Below are 20079 nucleotides of genomic sequence, written 5' to 3'. Positions count from 1 at the left end.
GACATGGTACGCCCCTAATTATTCTCAAATTTAAAATCACTCATTTGCCCATATCCTTTACAATCTCTCCTTTCAAAAAAAAAAAAAACCAACAATCTCTTCTTTCATCGTCAAACTTTGTCCAAAGCTCTTTTCTTAAAACTATTCTATTCATGGATGGGACTTTATAAAATAATGTGGTTCATGTCACCATAACAACAATAGCAACAACCACAACTATAATGCCAAAATCTATGTAGCACTCGCTATGTGTCATATATTCTCTTAAGCACTTTATATATTAACTCATTTAATCCTCACAATAACTCTATACTGTAGAAGTGCTATTAGTATCTCTATGTTATTGATGAAAAAAATTGAGACACAGAAACCCTTAAGCAGATAACTCAAAGCTCAAGTTTAAACTCTCTTAAGCTCTAAGTCCACACTACTCTTCACTTGACACCAGTATCTTAAACTCAGATGCTCAAAGCTAAAATTTTATTATCTTCTTGAAAAAGACAAAGTTAGATTGTAGATTGTCTTTTCTGAACCTTCTGTTTGATTAATGGTAGCACTATTCCTACTTCCTAGGCAGGGCCAGCTTTATGGGTGTGCACTCATGTACTCAAATAGGTCTCTGTGCTCAGAAGGGCCCCATACTTGGTATAATGCTCTGCTACTACTGCCTTGAAATTCTTAATAATTTTTAAACCAGAAGTCCTGCATTTTCATTTTGTTTTGTGCCCCACAAATCATGCAGCTAGTTCTAACCTCAAAATGTATCATAGGCCTGGGATGCCTAGGTGACAAGTCAGTTGAGCATCTGACTCTTGGTTTCAACTTGGGTTGTGATCTCAGGGTGATGAAATTGAGCCCTACATCAAGCTCTACACTGCTTTGGTTTCGCTCTCCATCTCCCTCTGCCCCATGCTCTCTCAAATAAATAAATAAATAAATCTTATAAAAAATGTATCGTAGGCTTATTTTTTATACTAAAAGGTAAGTCAAACTGATATTTATAAAGCATATATCTTTGTCCTTAATGCCATCACTCTAACAAGTTTCTATTCAACTTCTGGTTCCGCTACCTTGAACTCCTCTAATCTTGAACTATTTCAGGTGCAGCTGGATGATGACTAGCAACTTGAAACAGGAAACCTGTGATTTTTCAATGCAAAAAGAGAATGACAGTATCACATTACTATATATGATGGAGCTCAAACTCTGATAATTTAAAATACTGATATTTGAGTTTTGACATTTCATAAATTTGAAAATATCTATCACATGTACGTGTTTATGATATTTACAAGTTTACAATGGATTTTTCATTTACTTATTAAATGTTCCATCTTGAAAACAGTGATTTAATGTACTGCTTTTCAAAAGGAAATTAGAATCAATTTACTAGTTTATACTTGGCAATCTTATCCAAATGAAGTTTTTGGAAGTGCCAAGGGAAGAACACCTATACACATCAATTAGAAATATCCTATTGCCTATGCCCCACATTTTCTAAGTTTTTTTTTTCAAATAATTAAAATGGTTTCTTCAATAAGTTAGCTAGCTAGCTCAGGAAAATAAATGATCACATCAGCCTTTTTCCTAGCTACTAGCTATGTCAACTGCAATTCAAAGAATCTTCCCAGAAAAAAAAAATTGAATGTAGAGCTAAAAAGAAGACACCATAGTCCAGAACTAACATTAAGGTATATCCAATAAAATATCTGGATTTCAAGAAAAAGAATCCTTTGGGAATTTATATATCACTCATCTTTTAAATGAAAAAAAAAACAAGCTGGTTTTGAATTTTTCCACTAAAACATTCAGTACTAAAGACAGTGAAATCCCTATAAAGTTTTTAAAGAAGATAAAACCAAACTGTTTCTTTGAGAGTCCAAATATAAAAGCAACAGATTTGAACTTCAGCCTGAATGTTATTGGAATTTCATATATATCCAAACATTAATTCACTTTCGCAAATACTTTTTATAGTCTGTGCATTATAATCTTAGTTGAATCTCAAATTCTACCTTATTGGGAATTCTGCTTTCCAAGAACAGACTTATTTTTAAAGGTAATTTATTTCACATATCTGTGGTATTTGGACCTAAAATCTCTAATGCTTTGTAACATTTATTCAGAGTGAGACATGCAATCACAGAATTTTAGAGCTAAAGAAATACTTATATTCCTCTTTTAGAGCATTTTTTTCTCAAAAGTGGGTAAGGATTAGGGGAACTACACAGGGGAGATTTTAAAAAACAAAATACTGTCACCTCTGCTTCCTCCTGCCCTTAACTCCCTGCCTCCAAATGACAGTCACTATTTATAGTGAGGTGCTGTGTCATTATACAGTTGTTGAAATGTGGCGTGGGGGGGTGGCAAGTTTCTCAACCACTTCTGGGATTAACTAACAAAAGAAAGTAGCACCTGAGAGCTGAGTGACTTCTCAGCATCATGGTATTTACTGGTAGAGCTGGGTCTCTTGACTCCTGACTCCTTCCACTCCATCACAGTGATATTCAATAACTTCAGAAAAGATGGGCTAAACAGAATCACAGTTATTTATAAGGCTATTCTAGTACCTCATGCTTCTCACCAACACATACCAAGAATAAAATTAACTGCTCCTTTCTCTACATTCCTAGAATACTGTCCATAAGAGGCTAGTATAGCTCATAGATGCTAATGCTGAATAAGTAGTTTATGCATTGCTATTACTCCCCTATCCCAACCATGAGATCCAAGACAGAAGGGTACAAACCATGATCATTTTTATCTTCCCAATGCCTAATGAAGTTCCTTCCACATACTTATTTTCATCAAATACTTCTGGAATTGAATTCAACCCATTATATTGCTATGCTCAAAAATCAATTTAAGGTTTCAGTACAAATGACTCAAATATATCATAGACAATTACGTTATAAAGTTCAGTTTAAATTGAATTTTTAAAGAAGACCTCTCTGCAGGCTATATAACTAATTTATGACATTTTCCAAAGTATACTAAATCACAAGGAATCATCTCCATTAATTATCTTGACTGCTCTCTTCCTTTCACGAAAACATTAACTCTAATAATTTTTTACATCTTTACTCTTATGCCTTTTATAAAGACCAATTCATCTTATATTAAACTTCCAAACCATCTTAATTCCATCAATACTTTCTGCATTCCACAATAGAGACATAATCCCCCTCTTTTTTTCATACTTAGTTTGATTGTTGATTATAATAATTATTGAAAATGTACACAGATGTGTAAATAACTGAAAATGAAAAGAAATAATGCACACTAAACCATTTCAGAGGTCATCTCTGAGGAGAGCAATGAAATTAAAGTAAGCCCATGTAATCAAAGAAGACTTTAACATTGCACCCTGTGTGTCTTCATGGACTGAACCTTTTCAGGCCAGAAAATAAAGACTAGCCTCCAAAAGAAAGAAAACAGCAGCCATAATTCCTGACATCACTCATAAGACTTAGCTGAATATCTAGCTCTTTAGTTCTCTTTCTGATTGAGTAGACTGGAGTAGATTTATGTTACTAGCAATGTAAAGCACCTGTCCAAGTCTGTAGTCAAGAGTATACTTCCTTTAGAGGGAATGGTACATCTCTTCACTCCCTACATCCCTACTGGCACCTTACGTCCACCCACATAACTTCCTACTGTCATAGTAAACATAAGATGGAAAACTGAAGTAAAAATAGCCCTTTTATTTACCCAAATCTCAAATTCTAGTTAATGATATAAGGCAGAAAACCTATATTGTACCTACCCTGTTCAAAGCTGCTAGGACCAGTTTATGAATATCATTCTTGAAACACTGCTTCTTAACCAGATTTAGCTTATGTTGATATTCAGTGTCTTCCCTGGAATCTTCTGGCATGCCTAGATAGATAGATAAATTCCCATAAATATTTAAGCTGAGCAGACTGTCGCTTTGCAAGAATGATCATAATTAACCTAATAATACATACACATGTCCTTTTTTCTTATGTGTAGCTCCTTATTAAAGAAACAACTCTTATCTTTAAGTAATTTATAAAAAATTTATCATTGAATATAAAATAAATACAGTGTGTGTGACTGCTTACTGAATTTAGGTGATGGGGACTAAGGAGGGTACTTGATGTAAAGAGTGCTGGGTGTTATTTGCAAGTCATGACTAAATTCTACCTCTGAAACTAATTTTTAAAATTCTTTCAATTAAATAAAAAAAGAAAAAGAAATAAAGTAGCAAGAAGTTGCTACATGGAGAAATTTTCTGTAGTAAACAATATCTTTTTTGTATGAGTAAGCTCTACTCACACAGAAGCTGTAAGATTTTTATGCAACAATGGACAACTTGAGAAGAGCTCAGTTATTTGGACTACAACATAAAAAGGTCAGACGTGAAACGCAGAGAACAGCTGGAATAACAGCGAAAGGAAAAAAAGACTTTAGTTTCAGCATTATGATGGTAAAGTGTATGTAGTTTTGTTAAAAATGCTCTAAGGTGATATAATACTGTTAAGTAACTTAAAGGAAACATATTCCTTAGTAAGCTACATGGTAACTTGAAAAAACAGGAAGTCAAAAATTATTAGCTATATTATAGAATCTATACTACAATTATTATGAATGAAAGATGTTTCCAAAACCTTTGACTGTATAAATTAACAAATAATTCTATATGATCTTTCACTTTAATAATCTGTATTAACACAAACTATGAACTGGCTGCATATATAGCTTTTTATTTACCTAACAAAAAAAACTTGAGTCCTACCTGCATGCCAGAGGTGTTGCTACATGTTGGAATTACCACAATGAATAACAAAGGCTGGATGGATCTCCACCCTCCTGGGGCTTTCAGTCCTTATTTAGAAATCTATTCAAACAGGTTCAGACATTCACTACAGCTGTATGACTTTGGGCAAGTCACTTTAACTCTCTATATCTTATTTTCAGTAACCAAGCCCACATTAATTTCTGAAACTGCCCACATCCCAAGCAGATGTAACCACTAAGAACAGGCCAACAGAGTAGTAAAAAAAAAGTTTATGGAGTATGAGTCTCCATAAACATCCTTCTTACATTAAGACCAAATGAACAGGGATCCCTGGGTGGTGCAGCGGTTTAGCACCTGCCTTTGGCCCAGGGCGCTATCTTGGAGACCCGGGATCGAATCCCACGTCAGTCTCCCGGTGCATGGAGCCTGCTTCTCCCTCTGTCTATGTCTCTGCCTCTCTCTCTCTCTCTCTCTCTTTGTGTGACTATCATAAATAAATTTTTAAAAAAATAAAAAAAAGAAAAAAAGACCAAATGAACATTACCATAAATTTCATCTCTGATCTTTGTTATATCACTTGAGTTTCTACTCTCCATAGTAGATATAATTTCCTTTCCACATAACAGTCCTTTAAATTGCATGTACTGCAAACTTTCTGAGGGCAGGCTCCATAACCTAATCATCTCCAGATCACCAAGCATAGTGCTTTTTATACAACAGTTGTTCAATATATGTTTGTTCCACAAATGTATATTTAAAAGTGCCGGCTCTGGGGCAGCCCGGGTGGGTCAGTGGTTTAGCGCTGCCTTTGGCCCGGGGTGTGATCCTGGAGACCCGGAATCTAGTCCCATGTCGGGCTCCCTGCATGGGGCCTGCTTCTCCTTCTGCCTGTGTCTCTGCCTCTGTGTCTCTCATGAATAAATAAATAAAATATTTTTTTTAAAAAAAGTGCCTACTCTGGATCAGGCTGCATTAGACTGAAAATCTGGCTCCATTATATAAGTTGTGACCTTAACAACTCTACATTTCAATGCCTTGGTTTCATCATTTATAAAATGGCACACGCACAAAAAGCAGTATCTGCCTCATGGTTTACTGTGAGAATTTTAAGTTTATATACATAAAACACTTTGAATAAGGCCTGACACATTTTAATTCCTCCAAGTTGCTAGGTATTATTGTTATTAACTATAAATGAATGGGCTGTAATACAATTTTCATATCATCCTAAATCATCTGAGATTAAACAAATTCAGTTTCTCTGATTGCTCTTTTATTTATTTTATTTTTCTTAAAGATTTTATTCATTTATTCACGACAGAGAGGCAGAGACACAGGCAGAGGAAAAAGCAGGCTTCATGCAGGGAGCCCAACGCGGGACTCGATCCTGGGTCTCCAGGATCAGGCCCTGGGCTGAAGGCGGCTCTAAACCGCTGAGCCACCCGGCCTGCCCATAATTGCTCTTTTAGATGTGATTTTATACTCACAATAACCTCCCTCTGTATACTTCCAATTTGCACAAGTTTCTTCTTAAGCAATTTTACATTATTTCCTCTAGAACTGATAAAAGTCAAGGAAAAACAATGAAATGATATTTTATTAAAATAACTGTGCCTTGGACAGCCCCAGTGGCTCAGCGGTTTAGTGCCGCCTTCAGCCCAGGGTGTGATCCTGGAGACCCAGGATGAAGTCCCACGTCAGGGTCCCTGCATGGAGCCTATTTCTCCCTCTGCCTGTGTCTCTGCCTCTCTGTCTCTCTCTGTGTCTCTCATGAATAAATAAATAAAATCTTTAAAAAAAAAAGAAACTTGAAATTTAAAAAAATAAATAACTGTGCCTTTATTATTACTTTGTTAAAGCCACAGATTCAATTATTTCAGTAATTTATTGTTATAAAAAAGAGGAGAAGTTGAAAAGTACTAACTTGAAAGAAACTTAAGGGACATAACACAGTATGTGATATGTGGCCCTGAATTAGATACTGAATTATATAAATTTGCTAAAATGCACATCTTTGTTACAAGTAAGAATATCTGAATATGATCTACTCAATAAATGAATTTAGATATTGTAAGTACCTACCTCAACTTAACATGTTCAAACCAGAATCATAATAAACTTTGGAACTAATGGGGTACTGATACTATAGTTATTTCATTGATACATAGAATGGCAAGATACAGTATGGCACAGTACGGTGCAGTATAGGATAGTATGGTGTGGTATGATAATGTGGTAGGTAGCATAGAATAAAGTACACAATTAACAATAAATAAAGGTATTTATATACTGATATATTTATAAATGTATCAATTAATATGTATTTCCATATGAGAAATATAACCCTAAAGTTATATAATTGTTTTCAAGGGTACTCATTTCATACATCTAAACATCATTATAAAAAACATAATTTATTATTTAAATATATCATTTCAAATATCTAAAAATGATTGACTATCAATATTGCTTCAGGTTTAATCTTAGAACAGAAGAAAAGAAATATTCAAATTTTTCTTTTGAACTGAGAGAGTATTATTTTATTAACTAACAGATTTCATTCTGAATATCTTCTGCTCATCTTAAAAACTCAAATCCACCTTCAAAAGATTAAGGCTGACACTTTTAAAGATAGATAATCAAAATAGTTTCCTTTTGTTTTGTTTTTTACAATCTACAAAGGTCAAAAAAAGTGTAATAATGTTTTCAAGCAAAATTATGTCTATTAAATTATACCTTAAAAGTTGCCTGACAAAAAAAAAGTTGCCTGACAACTATAAATAGCACATCATGATTCAATTCAAAATATATTAATTGAATAGCTATTTTAGTTCAACGTACCAGGGGATTAAAAAAAAGAAGAAGGCTGAAGAAAGCCCTCTTCTTGAAAAAAAAATGTATATTCTTATACCAAGTATACTGTCACTCTTAGAAACATAAAATGCCAATATGATTACAAAGAGTGTATATTTAGGAAGATTTCGTTTAAAAAGGACACACACAGGACACCTGGGTGGCTCAGTGGTTGAGTGTCTGCCTTTGGCTCAGGTCGTGATCCCTGGGTCCCAGGATCAAGTCTCACATCGGGCTGCCTACAGGGAGCCTCCTTCTCTCTCTGCCTACATCTCTGCCTCTCTCTCTGTGTCTCTCATGAATAAATAAATAAAATCTTTTTAAAAATAAAAAATAAATTATAAAGACACACACAAATTGGGCTTTAAAATAATTAGGAATTTTACCAAACAAGTAACTCCATCCCTGATATGCAGTAGTCAGAAAGTCCTGTCAAATGTACCTCCTGGGCAGCCCAGGTGGCTCAATGGTTTAGCCAGGAGCCACCTTTGGCTCAGGGCATGATCCTGGAGTCCCGGGATCGAGTCCCACATCAGGCTCCCTGCATGGAGCCTGCTTCTCCCTCTGTCTGTGTCTCTGCCTCTCTCTCTCTGTCTCTCATGAATAAATAAATAAAATCTCTAAGAAAAATGTACCTCCTCACCATCTCTTAGATCCACCCTCTCCTCTGGTTCCACTGCTGGGCCTCTACCATGTCTCATTGGATTATCATGGCCTCCAACACAATCTCACTCTCTCTCTCAAGGAAGCTTTCACCCCAACTGTCATCCTCCACAGCACAGCATTATTGTTATAAATTGCAGATTTGGTCATGACAATATAGGTTTTTAACACCTTTAAATAAATTTGAATTGACTTCTGTTTAAAAAGCACATACTGCTCAGTGTTGTGCCCAAGCCCTAGATTTCAGGCCTCTGCCAATAGCTCCATATTCATCCTCAGACACCGATCTCACCCCGCCACATTTCACTTGCCCCAGACCATGTGCCCTCTCTCCTTCTGCCTGAAATATCCTGCCCGGCCTTTCCACCAAGTCACTTTCACCCTTCAACTTTAAATATGTCAATCTTGACCTACTCCTTTGAATAAATACTAGTGCCTCCACCAATATTCTCTGAGCCTTCTATATAAACATATAGCTATAACAGCTCCTCTCATATCTGGTCATTATCTATTTACCCATCCATCTACCTCTAAGCTCCTATAATAGTATAGTAATGCCCTTGCATTCATTTGTCATAACCGTGCAGCCATCACAATGTTGAGAACATCAGAGGTACTTAATAACTGTATGTTGAATGAATGGAGGAGCAAGTGTTTTAAATGGGATTTGGAGGACAAACAAGGTCAAAAGAGAGATAAGTAGGAGGTAAAGGGGAGAGGACAGAAGCTATAGAGGTTAATGGGTAAAAGCCACATGGTTATATGTGAGAAAGATTCATTCAACCACAGAGCAAAAGAAGGATCGAAAAAGAACAAAAGGGAAAGTGTGAATATTAGCTATATTTATAGTTTAGACCAAAAAAAAAACAACTTGGATGGCAACAGAAATAGAAAAGAATTATCAGAGTGAACATTCTCCTTGGAAGTAAAGCTCCCTACTTTATATTATAGTGATTTCATGTGTAAATGGATCATTGAATTTTCCTAAAAATTAATCTGACTCTTCCACACATCTTTTTCCTCTCTTTTTATTTTTGGATTTAGTGGGAAGATTTGAATTTTGGTTTTTTGTTGTTGTTGTAGTTGTTTTAAGATTTGAATTTTGTTGGGAGAAACTGGTCCTTTCATTTTTGCCTAGAAAGTTGATATTTTACAAAATGTCAAAAAAAATTGCTAGAATTATCATCTCTTTCCATATTTAATTATGTAACTTACCTGGAACTATAAAATGTAAAATAGCTCGGAGTGCCTCCAGCTGCACCAATGAGGATGCCTCATGACTTTTCATAACTGTTATGATTTTGGGGGCCACTGCTGCCATTATATCCAGGGTAGCATCACTGGAGATACAACACGGAAATGCTTAGTAAAAGTATAACCCAATTCCACTGTACAAACCCCAAATTGAAACAAGTACAAGAAAACAGAACCATTCTATTTTATCAGAAAAAGCTGTATAAAAATGCATTGAGTTCAATAATATGAGCATACATATTTTAACTATTATTTAATTAAATAAATTCCGACCTCAAGTGGAAGTCATAGTAACCTGAGAATTCTTTTAATCGGCTTCACAAAACACAACTTCTTTCGGACCTACACACAGGTCACTGGCAACAACCCTGTAGGTGTTCTTATCTGCATTTTCCCAATGAAGAGTTTAGACTGACAGATGTTGTATATCCAAGTCCTATCACCAGAAGGTGACAAGGAGCCAGGACTGCAATGCAGACTCATCTGAGCCCCAAAGCCCAGGCTCTTTACAGCAAACCAACACCTCTTCCAAAATAACACTCCTGGACTTCCTGTACAGTATTTTTAGTTAGATTTATTTGCATGAAAATCTTTGTTTCTCTAAGGTGCTTTAGCTGTTCTTTATTTTCCATATGAAAAAATGCCCCTTGACCAGATTTCAGTAGGTACTACACTTTAAAACAGGTAGGCCTTGCTTCCCATGGTACCCTGTTAACTAAAACCTGTGCATGTCCTTACTTAACACGGTTCTGTGATAACTGGAATAGAGTCCCTCTGGCCCACCTGTAAATCTCAGCTTAAACACACCCCCTCCTTGTACCTTGTCTTGTTTGGTCATTCCGCTTCATTCACTCTTCTCTACCCACTGTGCCTTTTACACATCCCTGCTGTTGCATGATCACACAGTACATGGTATTGTGACTCTGTTTACATACCCATCTCCGTAACTAGATGATGAGTTATTTAGTGGCAGGCACATGGTCATAGTTAACAGTGAGGCCCTGGGACTAAAGCTTCACATATTTTACATATAAGACACAGCCAGGAGCACTGATGGCACACAATCTACAGAATCTTAAACTGTAGATCCTTCCACTTTGCTTTTGTCTCACTCATAAAGGTTCACACACTTCCAGGACCATGAAAATCACCACTGGAGATAAACTTTGCATTCAAATATTCAAGAATAACATTTACATAAAAGAAATATGACTCAAAAATATGATACATATAAATATAAACATAAATAGATTGGCCGGACTGACATTAAAAATATAACCTAATTCCTTAAAAGCCTACAGATGTGCTACATGTTTACCATGCCATATGAATTTCCTTTATTCATACTGAATAACAGTATTAATAGTAATAGCTGTGATTTACTGAGAGCTTAAAATGTATAGGCATTATCCTAACTTTGTAAAAAAATAACTGATTTAAACTTACATTATAAACTTACAACTTATGAGGTTATTACTATTATTCCTCTTTACCAATGAGGAACCTGATGTTTAAAGATCAAACAGTTGGCTCCAATTACTGTGAAACCCAGGACACAGAATGACTTTTTACTGTAACATTTGTGTCATTTTTTTTTTACACATGACGGTTTCCCAGATAGCCTCTTTTTGTTTGAAATTTGCTCAGACTATGCCCAAGTTACTTCACATTCTTAGGCCTAATAAAATGCAAAAAGGCTTTGAGCATATCCTGCAGCGAGTGCCTTCTGTACATAATTCAGTTTTGGTCTTTTAAAAAGTTTTTTTTTTTCTTTTCTTTAATCCAGTAGGTCTGCCCTCCCTCCGCCACCACTACTCCACCCCCCACCCTGCCTGACATTCACCCACAGGAGCTGTTGTACCACTAAACAGCCATGTAACCTTAGTATCTTTGGACTTCCCAACTAAGGAATAAGAGCAGGATGAGAAGACAAAGTTAATTCAAAGGGAAGAACAGTAATAAATATTAGCTGTGAAAAAAAAGGAACAATTAGATGCCATATTCTGATTTCCTCTCATATACATTTCACACACAATAACTTGAAAAACTGTTTAAGCTTACATGCTGGATTACTGCCATTTTTCAAAACATAGTCAAAAATTCCAAGCACAAAATACAAAAGCTAACATTCAACATGTTTCCTTGATCTCTACCCACCCTTTCATTGAAAATAGTCAGATAAAATAAGTCTATGGTATCAGGGAGATGAGACTATATTCTACAATGTTTCAATCTGCAACTGTCTTATGTTTTTCTTTTAATTCTTAGAAACACACTTAAAATATTGATATTCAAGCTGGTCCAAGAGTATATATTTTGCATAAGTTCATGAATCTATATTACCTTCCTTCAAAGAGATGATCTAGCAGTTTACAGCCACTTTCAGCAACTTCAGGAGAATGTATATGCTTCTGCATTAACTCCAATACATTGAAGTATATTCCTTTTGACAACAGGATTTTTCTGAAATTAACTATAAAATTTTTTAACGTTACTCGTAGAAATGAAAGCACATTTTCATAATTTTGCAGTAAGACACAGAATGTTAAGATAATCCAAATTCATAGAAAAGCATATGTAAGCACATATAGAATTTATATTTCATTGTAACTTAAAGATCATTGTTTATTTCTTTAAAATAGACACCATTTCAATTTTTTCACATTTATTAACCACTTAGGTTGAGGTTCTGATTCTTTAGGTTTTACTCATAGAGTTAGTAGACTAGTACTATGTAATCCCATCCATGTGAAAGAAGTACTTCTGCAGAAAAAAAACGTTTTAAAATAATGCCCTCTAATTTCCTTCTATTATTTATAACAGCTTCACAAAATAACTGCACTTATGTAGAGTTACGACTTCTTAGGTATGCTAGACTCTAGTGGGCTGGGAATCAGTTACAGGTGCATGCACATACTGACCATCTCTCAGCTTTTGGGGAACAGGGGGAGCGGAGTGGGACAAGGGCTGGAACCACACTGGGCTGCCTTCAGCCTTAAGCTACCTTCTCCATTTCTCCCAGTGGACTGTACAAACATTATTCTTTCTATGTATACCATCATGTGCAAAGGAATGGAAAGCACTGATTAGGAGAATAATACATAATTTCAGAAAGCAATGCCAAAGCTTAAGAAATACAGATATGGGGGTGCCTGGATGGCTCGGCCAGTTAACTGTCTGCCTTCAGCTCATGACATGATCCCAGGATCGTAGAATGAAGTCCCATATCAGGCTCCCTGCTCAGCCAAGAGTCTGCCTCTCCCTCTCCCTCTGCCCTTCTTGCTCAGGTGCTCTCTCTTTCTCTCACTCTCTCTGTCTCAAATAAATTAATAAATTTTTTTTAAAAAAAGAAATCTATATTTCTTATGCTTTACAAATGACTTCACACCATATGTGGGGAAGTAACTATATTCCAACAATGATTATAGAATAATTTTTTCTTTGTAATAAACTTCTTTTGTTAAATTCAAGTTCATTATCTTGAAGTTTCCATATAAATATCAATTGTCTTAAAGACTCTACATAAATATAATTCCAACATTACATATTGTAATTCAACACTCTGAAAGTGACAGGAAATGAAACTTAGAACACGTTAATTTAAGTACCACAGAGGGGTCCCAACTTTGGATGGTTCAACTTATGATTTTTCAGCCTTGTGATGGTGTGAAAGTGATACACGTACAGTAGAAACCATACTTCAAAACTTGAATTTTGATCTTTTCCCGGAGAGATGTGGTATGATACCTTTTCTTGAGGCTGGGCAGTGGCAGCAAGCCACAAAATACAAGTAAACAAATGATACACTTAACAATATACTTAATCACTCAATACCTCTCATTCTGTTTTTTACTTTTAGTATAGTATTCAATAAATTACATGATATATTCAACACTTTGTTATAAAATAGGCTTTGTGTTAGATGATTTTGCCTAACTGGCTAATGGAAGTCTTTTGAGCACATTTCAGTTTGGCTAGGCTAAATTATGATGTTCAGTACCTTAGGTGTATTAAATGCATTTTCAACTTTCCATATTTTCAAATTATGACGGGTTTATCAGACACAGCCCCATTGTAAGTCAAGAAAGATCTGTATTTTGACAATGGGTTATCAACCTCAAACTGGAAAAGGAAGAAATGATAGAAAATAGGGAAAACTCAGAAATAAGAGAAATTGATATACACATGCTAATATACTGCCAAAATCTGAAAAACTCATACCTTTTAAAGACACCCAGAATATCATACATTAAAATATGATAAGTTGGTTATTTTGCTTAGTCATGTTGGAAGTTTTAACAACCCCTCCTAAAGTGGCTAAATTCTAACCAAGGGGTACTTTAAAAGATGAAAGTCCCTTTAGACGAGAAGTTCTCATAATGCAGAGAGCATCAGAGCTACCAGAAGGGCTTGTTGAAAAACAGACTACTATGTCCCAAACCCAGAGTTTGTGTTTCAGCAGGTCTGAACAGGGCCCTAGAATTTATATTAACAAGTTCCCTGGAGATACTATTGCAGGTGCAAGGACCACACTTTAAGAACCATTGTCTTAGACATTAACCTAACTTTTAACTTAAAAATTGAGAATAGAAATTTCACCAAACACTGGACCTAGAAGAAATTACATCATAGAGTCACTTCAGAGTTTACAGAACATTTTAGATATCTTATCTCACTTACCATATATCTACACAATACTCCTGACCTCTGCCACTCCATTTTAGCAATAAATTATCTGCTTTAAAGAGCCAATAACAATATTCAACTTCCTTCAGCTCTTTGGTCAAGATTCACCTTTTTTCTTGGTTGCTTTGTCATTGTTTTCTCTCCTCTGACTCCTAACACAAATCCTCCTTCTTTGCTTCATTTTTTTCATATCTATCTCAGACATTATATATTTTTTTCTTTTTAAAAAAAGATTTTATTCATTTATTCATGAGAATCACTGAGACAGAGGCAGAGACATAGACAGAGGGAGAAGCAGATTCCTCACAGGGAGCCCAATGCGGGACTTGATCCCTGGACCCAGGATCATGCTCTGAGCCAAAAGGAGACACTCAACTGCTGAGCCACCCAAGAGTCCCTCTTTTTTTTATTCTTTAGGGAACTACTGGAAAGATAATATATATTTTATTTAGCATTACTATCTGTCTTCCTCACTAGAGTTTAAGCTCCCTGAACCTGTAAGTATTCTATTTAACTGGTATATCCCAAGTGCCTAGATCATTGTCTGGCAGCAGCTCAATACACATTGACTGAACTCATTAATTAATTAAATGAGGAAAATGTCAAAAAGATGTTCTAGCTTTGGCCTGGGTAACACCATGGCAGAAACCAGTTCTTCTACCTGTCAGTCCAATCATTTTTCTAGAAAACTACATCCAATCCTGCATACTCAATGTTTCCAAGTGTCTTTTAATGAGATGCTGCCTGCAGAGGTTGGTGACCAAGCTGCTCAGTTCTTAATATTCTCCTAAGGCAGAACTCCAAGAACAATACAGGGATGTGAGTACAGTTTACCCAGCAGGTGGCTAGGAACAAAGAAATAAGGAACAAGGAAGAGCAGGACACTGATTCTGAACAAAGAAATCAAGGCTGGCTCCAAACATAATTAATCCTCAGACACTAGGATTATTCTCCTCTCCTAGATGTGCCATACAAAAGCAGCCAAGTCTGGTCCCCATTTTCAGGAATGAGATCCTATCCAGGCCTCTGCACAGCAGATGATGGGAGATTTAAGGACAGCAATTCCCTTTCCTACCACTCCTGCTCTGACTCATCATCCCAGAGGGCAAGCCCTTTCTCTCTGTAAGGGCTCTTGCCAGCTCAAGTTTTTTTTATTAAAGTGCCACTGAGAAGTGGAGTGAGAAAGGAGGAAAAGGAAGAAGAAATTATTTTCCTCTTGATTTGACTTAAATAACAGCATTGAGAAACATGCATGAGTGGTTTCTAATTCTTTTCACTCTGTGAAGGTTCTCTACTAACAGGCGGTGCTACCATTGGTCTCTGTTTCAGGCTTTGCGTGTTTTTCTCTATTTTTCTCTCTCCAAAAATATCCTGCAAGAGCTGCCAAGTCCCAATGCCTCTATGATGAATTTTCTACCAAGATTTTCTGGCAGTATTTCCTGTTCACGGGGGCCTGGAATCTGAACAGCCAGAGCTTCAATTTTAAAATTCAAAGTATTTCCAAAGGCTTAATAGCCATTTTCGTCTCCTTAATAATGGAAAACTGTAAGACTTAACATATAAATGACAATTTTACCAGATTTTAGAATGGTGAATATCTCTCCACCCATTACATTATCTAGAAAGTTTGCCTTTAAAAAATAACAGGAACAGTATATAAAAGAATATAGAAAAAAGCGACCATTTGGTACAAAAGAAAAAAATCCCACTCAACACAAGAGTCCATCAATGAAAAACAGGTTCATAAAATAGGATACAGATGTATCCAGGACTAGTTGTACACTAGGGAATAACATTGCCTTTAAAAATGGTAATATGAAATTTTACATTTATCATCACGAAAAAGAAAATATGTGCAATCTAGTTACAAATGTATTAATAGTATCCTATTTCTCCAAAAATAGAAAACATATTGTATATGTCATGTGTGACCATACATATAGAAATTCAGGAAAAAAATAAAAATGTTTATTTTCTTCTTTATCCTTTTATATATATACCAATATATCCATATATCACATACATAAATCTACATATCTGAACTTTTATAACATAATTGCCTTTATAATTTAAAAAAACACAAAATGTACATCCTTGTATTAAAAAATGGTGCACCCCTTACCGTTTTGTTCTAATAGAGTTGACAACGCATTTGCAGATGCCTGGAAGACTTCTTTTGATGAAGAATGCATCAGCATGGACAGCATCACTTCCCTATGAGCTGGGAACCTTTCACAAATTCAACCACAATATTAATGGTAATATTTTTAATAATTAGTTCAAATATTCATGTACCATTATCTAACCTCTAACAACAAATAAAGGCATACAAACATTTCATGCCACCTCCACTTATAAGAGTGAAATATAGTTGAACAGTTTTATATTTAAAAGATAGTTCAAATTTACTAAACCCTAATAAATTAGTATTTCTTTCTTTAAATTTGATAAGCAGTAGAGGGGGAAAGACTCAGCAAATATATAAAGAGGAATAAAGAGTTAAAAGATAAAGTGAGAAAAAGAAGAAAATGGAAACAAAAGAAAAATGAAAATTATAAAGAAGCATCATGAGTTTTAAAAGTATAGGGAATATATGTTCTTTTAATAATGTACTTATTTTAAAGTTCTCCTATGGATATTGAGGAATCAATGTGCTATGAGCTGAAATTTATAAACTGCACCATTAACCTAACCTCTTAAAAAGATTGCTCAAAGTGGATTAGGATGTTTGTTCATTTAACATACAGTTTTCAAAAGAATTACTTTTTCCTTTCAAAACGGAGATGTAAAATTAAATAGCATCTATGTCATTAATTCTCTTCTGGTTGGCAATGGATCACTATACAAACAGATTTTCAGGATGTGAGATGTAGACTATTCCTATTTAAGTTTCCAAGATAAGTCATTTAAAAGTCATCAAAAGTAAGAGCATACCCAGAGCAAACATAAGCATTTCCATAAAGCACAAAGGCTCATGGCCATGAAACAACTCTGATATACACAAAACTCTGGGTTTTAGTTTGTATCTTTGAGAAAGAGGGTTGGTTTTATGAAGCTTGAATTACACTCCTGTGGAAAGCCTCCTCAAAAGCTGACACCTACAAATAACTCTCGCAAGAAAAGACAGGTCAACAATGCAACATCAAGTGAGGAATCACTAATGAAGCTTCTGACCACATTTAATTCTTGATATTGACAGCCTGCTGGCTAGAGACTGCAACAGAAAAGGTCACGGATGGCTCTGCAATTTCTGTCACCTGAGATTAATTAACATAGCATTTTTAAATGATCAGCTAGAGAATTGAAAGGTTCTTGCTCAACAATTCATCATTTCTACATGACTCTTGATTCCAAATCCCTGGGTAATATCTCTCAAAGACACCAGGGATCAAAATATTATATACACACTAATATTTTGTGGCAACACTTGAAACATACATGCCTATATTAAAAATGTTTCTAATAATAAAAATTATAGTTACAGTATTCTATAGGGATTGATTAAAAATGTAACTAAAAATCTCCTATCATATAAAATCAAAAACTACTGACTGGCCATCTTCATCTCCAATCTTCTCATGTAAACTGTTTTGGTACATAAGGAGATTGTTTAGAGCCCAGCATGCAGCTTCCTGTATCAGGGAGAAAAAAGAAAAGAAAAAAAATTTAAGACATAAATTACTGAACATAATTTTGAATAAGTATTATATTTATGAAAGATTACAACCTGCACGTGCTTGTTTTTTCTATGCCATGTTAATGCTTTGTAACAGGCTTCCAACCAGAACAATTTTCCTTCTTCCTCATCATCATTCTCCTGATTCTCATTCTTTTCCTCTAAGTCTTGATTTAAGAAAATAGTCTCAGCTTGAAAAAATATAAAGATATGTCTTAACAGTTTGAATGACCAACTTGAAATTCAGATTTTGAAACATTAAGAACAAAGTGAGGTATTTCATATTTGTGGCCTTAGTTCATTATAAGGACTTTTTAAATATATTACACACTTTGGAATATTGCTATTCCATCTAGGTAAATGATCAAATGAGGAAGAGAGTATCAAATAATCTAACAAACTAGAGGAAGATTAATTGAGATTAGCTACCCAATAACAAAGTTAAATCAAGGATGTATTTAGTCATGCATGAAATGGAAAGGGTGTACTTATCACAACTGTTAGTTCCCTTGACAGGATCTTCTATTAGAAAATGAATTACATTGGAACAGAAAAGGCATTTAATGCTTCCTACTCCACATATGACTTTCTTGTTATAATGTCTTGTCACAATGTTGACATTCAAGATCAAATGCAGCTGTAAGAATTTCCTTTTGAGTACAGCTACTTACTGAGGAGCGCTAAACAGCTGAGTGCTGCAATTTGTAATGTGGCGTTCTCTGAATACCGCCTCACAGCTTTCACCACGAACTCATGTACCTCGTTTAATACCAGAATGTTAAAAAAATTACCTGAAAGGTAAGTGAGATATTAGTTGAATTGTCATCCATGGAATTTAAATTGCTTGAATTATACAACAGTGTTTAAATCAATAAAAATAAATAGTGAATATTTTAATGACATTAAGATATATATTAATTTAATTTAAATAGTTTACTATGATTGCATAAAGGTTTGAAATTTTATTTCATGTAGTAATTTGTCTCACTTAGACAATGGAACTGACTGGGCAAAAAATAATTACATTAATTGCATTCTCTTTCACTCCCTCTCATGTCATTATATAAAACAATGAGGTATCTGTTATGCATGGCACTACAGTATTCATTGGACAAAATAGCTTGATCTTCTAAAGATGAAGGAGAAAATCCTCCCTTGTCATTAAACGAATTGCTGAACCCTTCTTTCACTTAAAGGAATGCTGTTGCTCAGAAAACTCATTGTCACACATGATTATTTGATCTTACCTGTGATGATCTCAGGAAAAAAAAAAGAAGGAAGAAGAATTTTCACCCCCTCTAACCCAAACCAGGAAAAAGTCTCACCCCTTTTTACATTCACTTTTCTGAGAATCAACACATCATCTGAAAATCTAAATCCTTATGAGGAAGGAATTTATAAATGATATTCCAGAAATGCATGCCTCCTTCCATTTAAGCTTATTTGTAACTCTCCAACAGTCACGAGTTTCCTTCTAGAAATAAAAATGAGGGGTGCCTGAGTGGCTCAGTCAGTTAAGAATCTGACTTCCACTCAGGTCATGATCTCAGCGTCCTGGTTTCAAACACCTCATTCATCTGGGCTCTCTGCTCAGCAGGGAGTCTATTTGTCCCTCTCTCTCTGCCTGCCTACCCCCATTCATGGTCTCTCTCTCTCTCTCTCTCTCTCTCTCAAATAAATAAAATATTTTAAAAAATATAATAAAACTCGGGATGCCTGGGTGGCTCAGCAGTTGACCATCTGCCTTTGGCTCAGGGTGTGATCCTGGATTCCCGGGATTGAGTCCCGCATTGGGCTTCTTGCATGGAGCCTGTTTCTCCTCTGTCTTCCTGTGTCTCTGCCTCTCTTTCTGTGTCTCTCATGAATAAATAAATAAAAATCTTTTTAAAAAATTAAAATAAAACTCCTACTTAACCATAAATTTAATTAAATGATCCCTGAGACACAAAGCCAGGATTGGAAAAGATTCTATATTATGAAAAGCTTAAAGCCCAAACCAAATGTTAATCAATGGCTTCAAAATCAAAAAGCAGTTTAATGAGGCATAGCTCTTCTTTTATTGACACCTTCTTATGTTCTTGCCTCTTTCACATTCAACCACTAAACAGACATACTCCCCACATTTGGTAATCTTTAGCCTTGGAAAGTCATTTCAAAAGACTCTCTTTTAGTTTTACCAATTTAT

General features: G+C 35.2%; 1 protein-coding gene across 2 annotated transcripts in view; it reads right to left on the bottom strand.

Annotated features, from left to right (window-relative positions):
• LRRK2 (leucine rich repeat kinase 2) overlaps positions 1-20079 on the bottom strand; it is a 136970-nt gene that overhangs the window by 97965 nt on the left and 18926 nt on the right. For both annotated transcript variants that reach the window (XM_055318624.1, XM_055318623.1), the window contains 7 exons: positions 18566-18685; positions 17946-18085; positions 17771-17850; positions 16341-16447; positions 11876-12005; positions 9494-9618; positions 3767-3879 (listed from right to left, as the gene is read on the bottom strand). In XM_055318624.1, coding sequence (XP_055174599.1) covers positions 3767-3879; positions 9494-9618; positions 11876-12005; positions 16341-16447; positions 17771-17850; positions 17946-18085; positions 18566-18685 — 815 coding nt within the window. The remainder of the gene's footprint in view (positions 1-3766; positions 3880-9493; positions 9619-11875; positions 12006-16340; positions 16448-17770; positions 17851-17945; positions 18086-18565; positions 18686-20079) is intronic.

This window comes from Nyctereutes procyonoides, unplaced genomic scaffold (assembly GCF_905146905.1).
Source record: "Nyctereutes procyonoides isolate TBG_1078 unplaced genomic scaffold, NYPRO_anot_genome, whole genome shotgun sequence".
NCBI classification, from domain to species: domain Eukaryota; kingdom Metazoa; phylum Chordata; class Mammalia; order Carnivora; family Canidae; genus Nyctereutes; species Nyctereutes procyonoides.
This window is presented reverse-complemented; position numbering and strand designations above follow the sequence as displayed.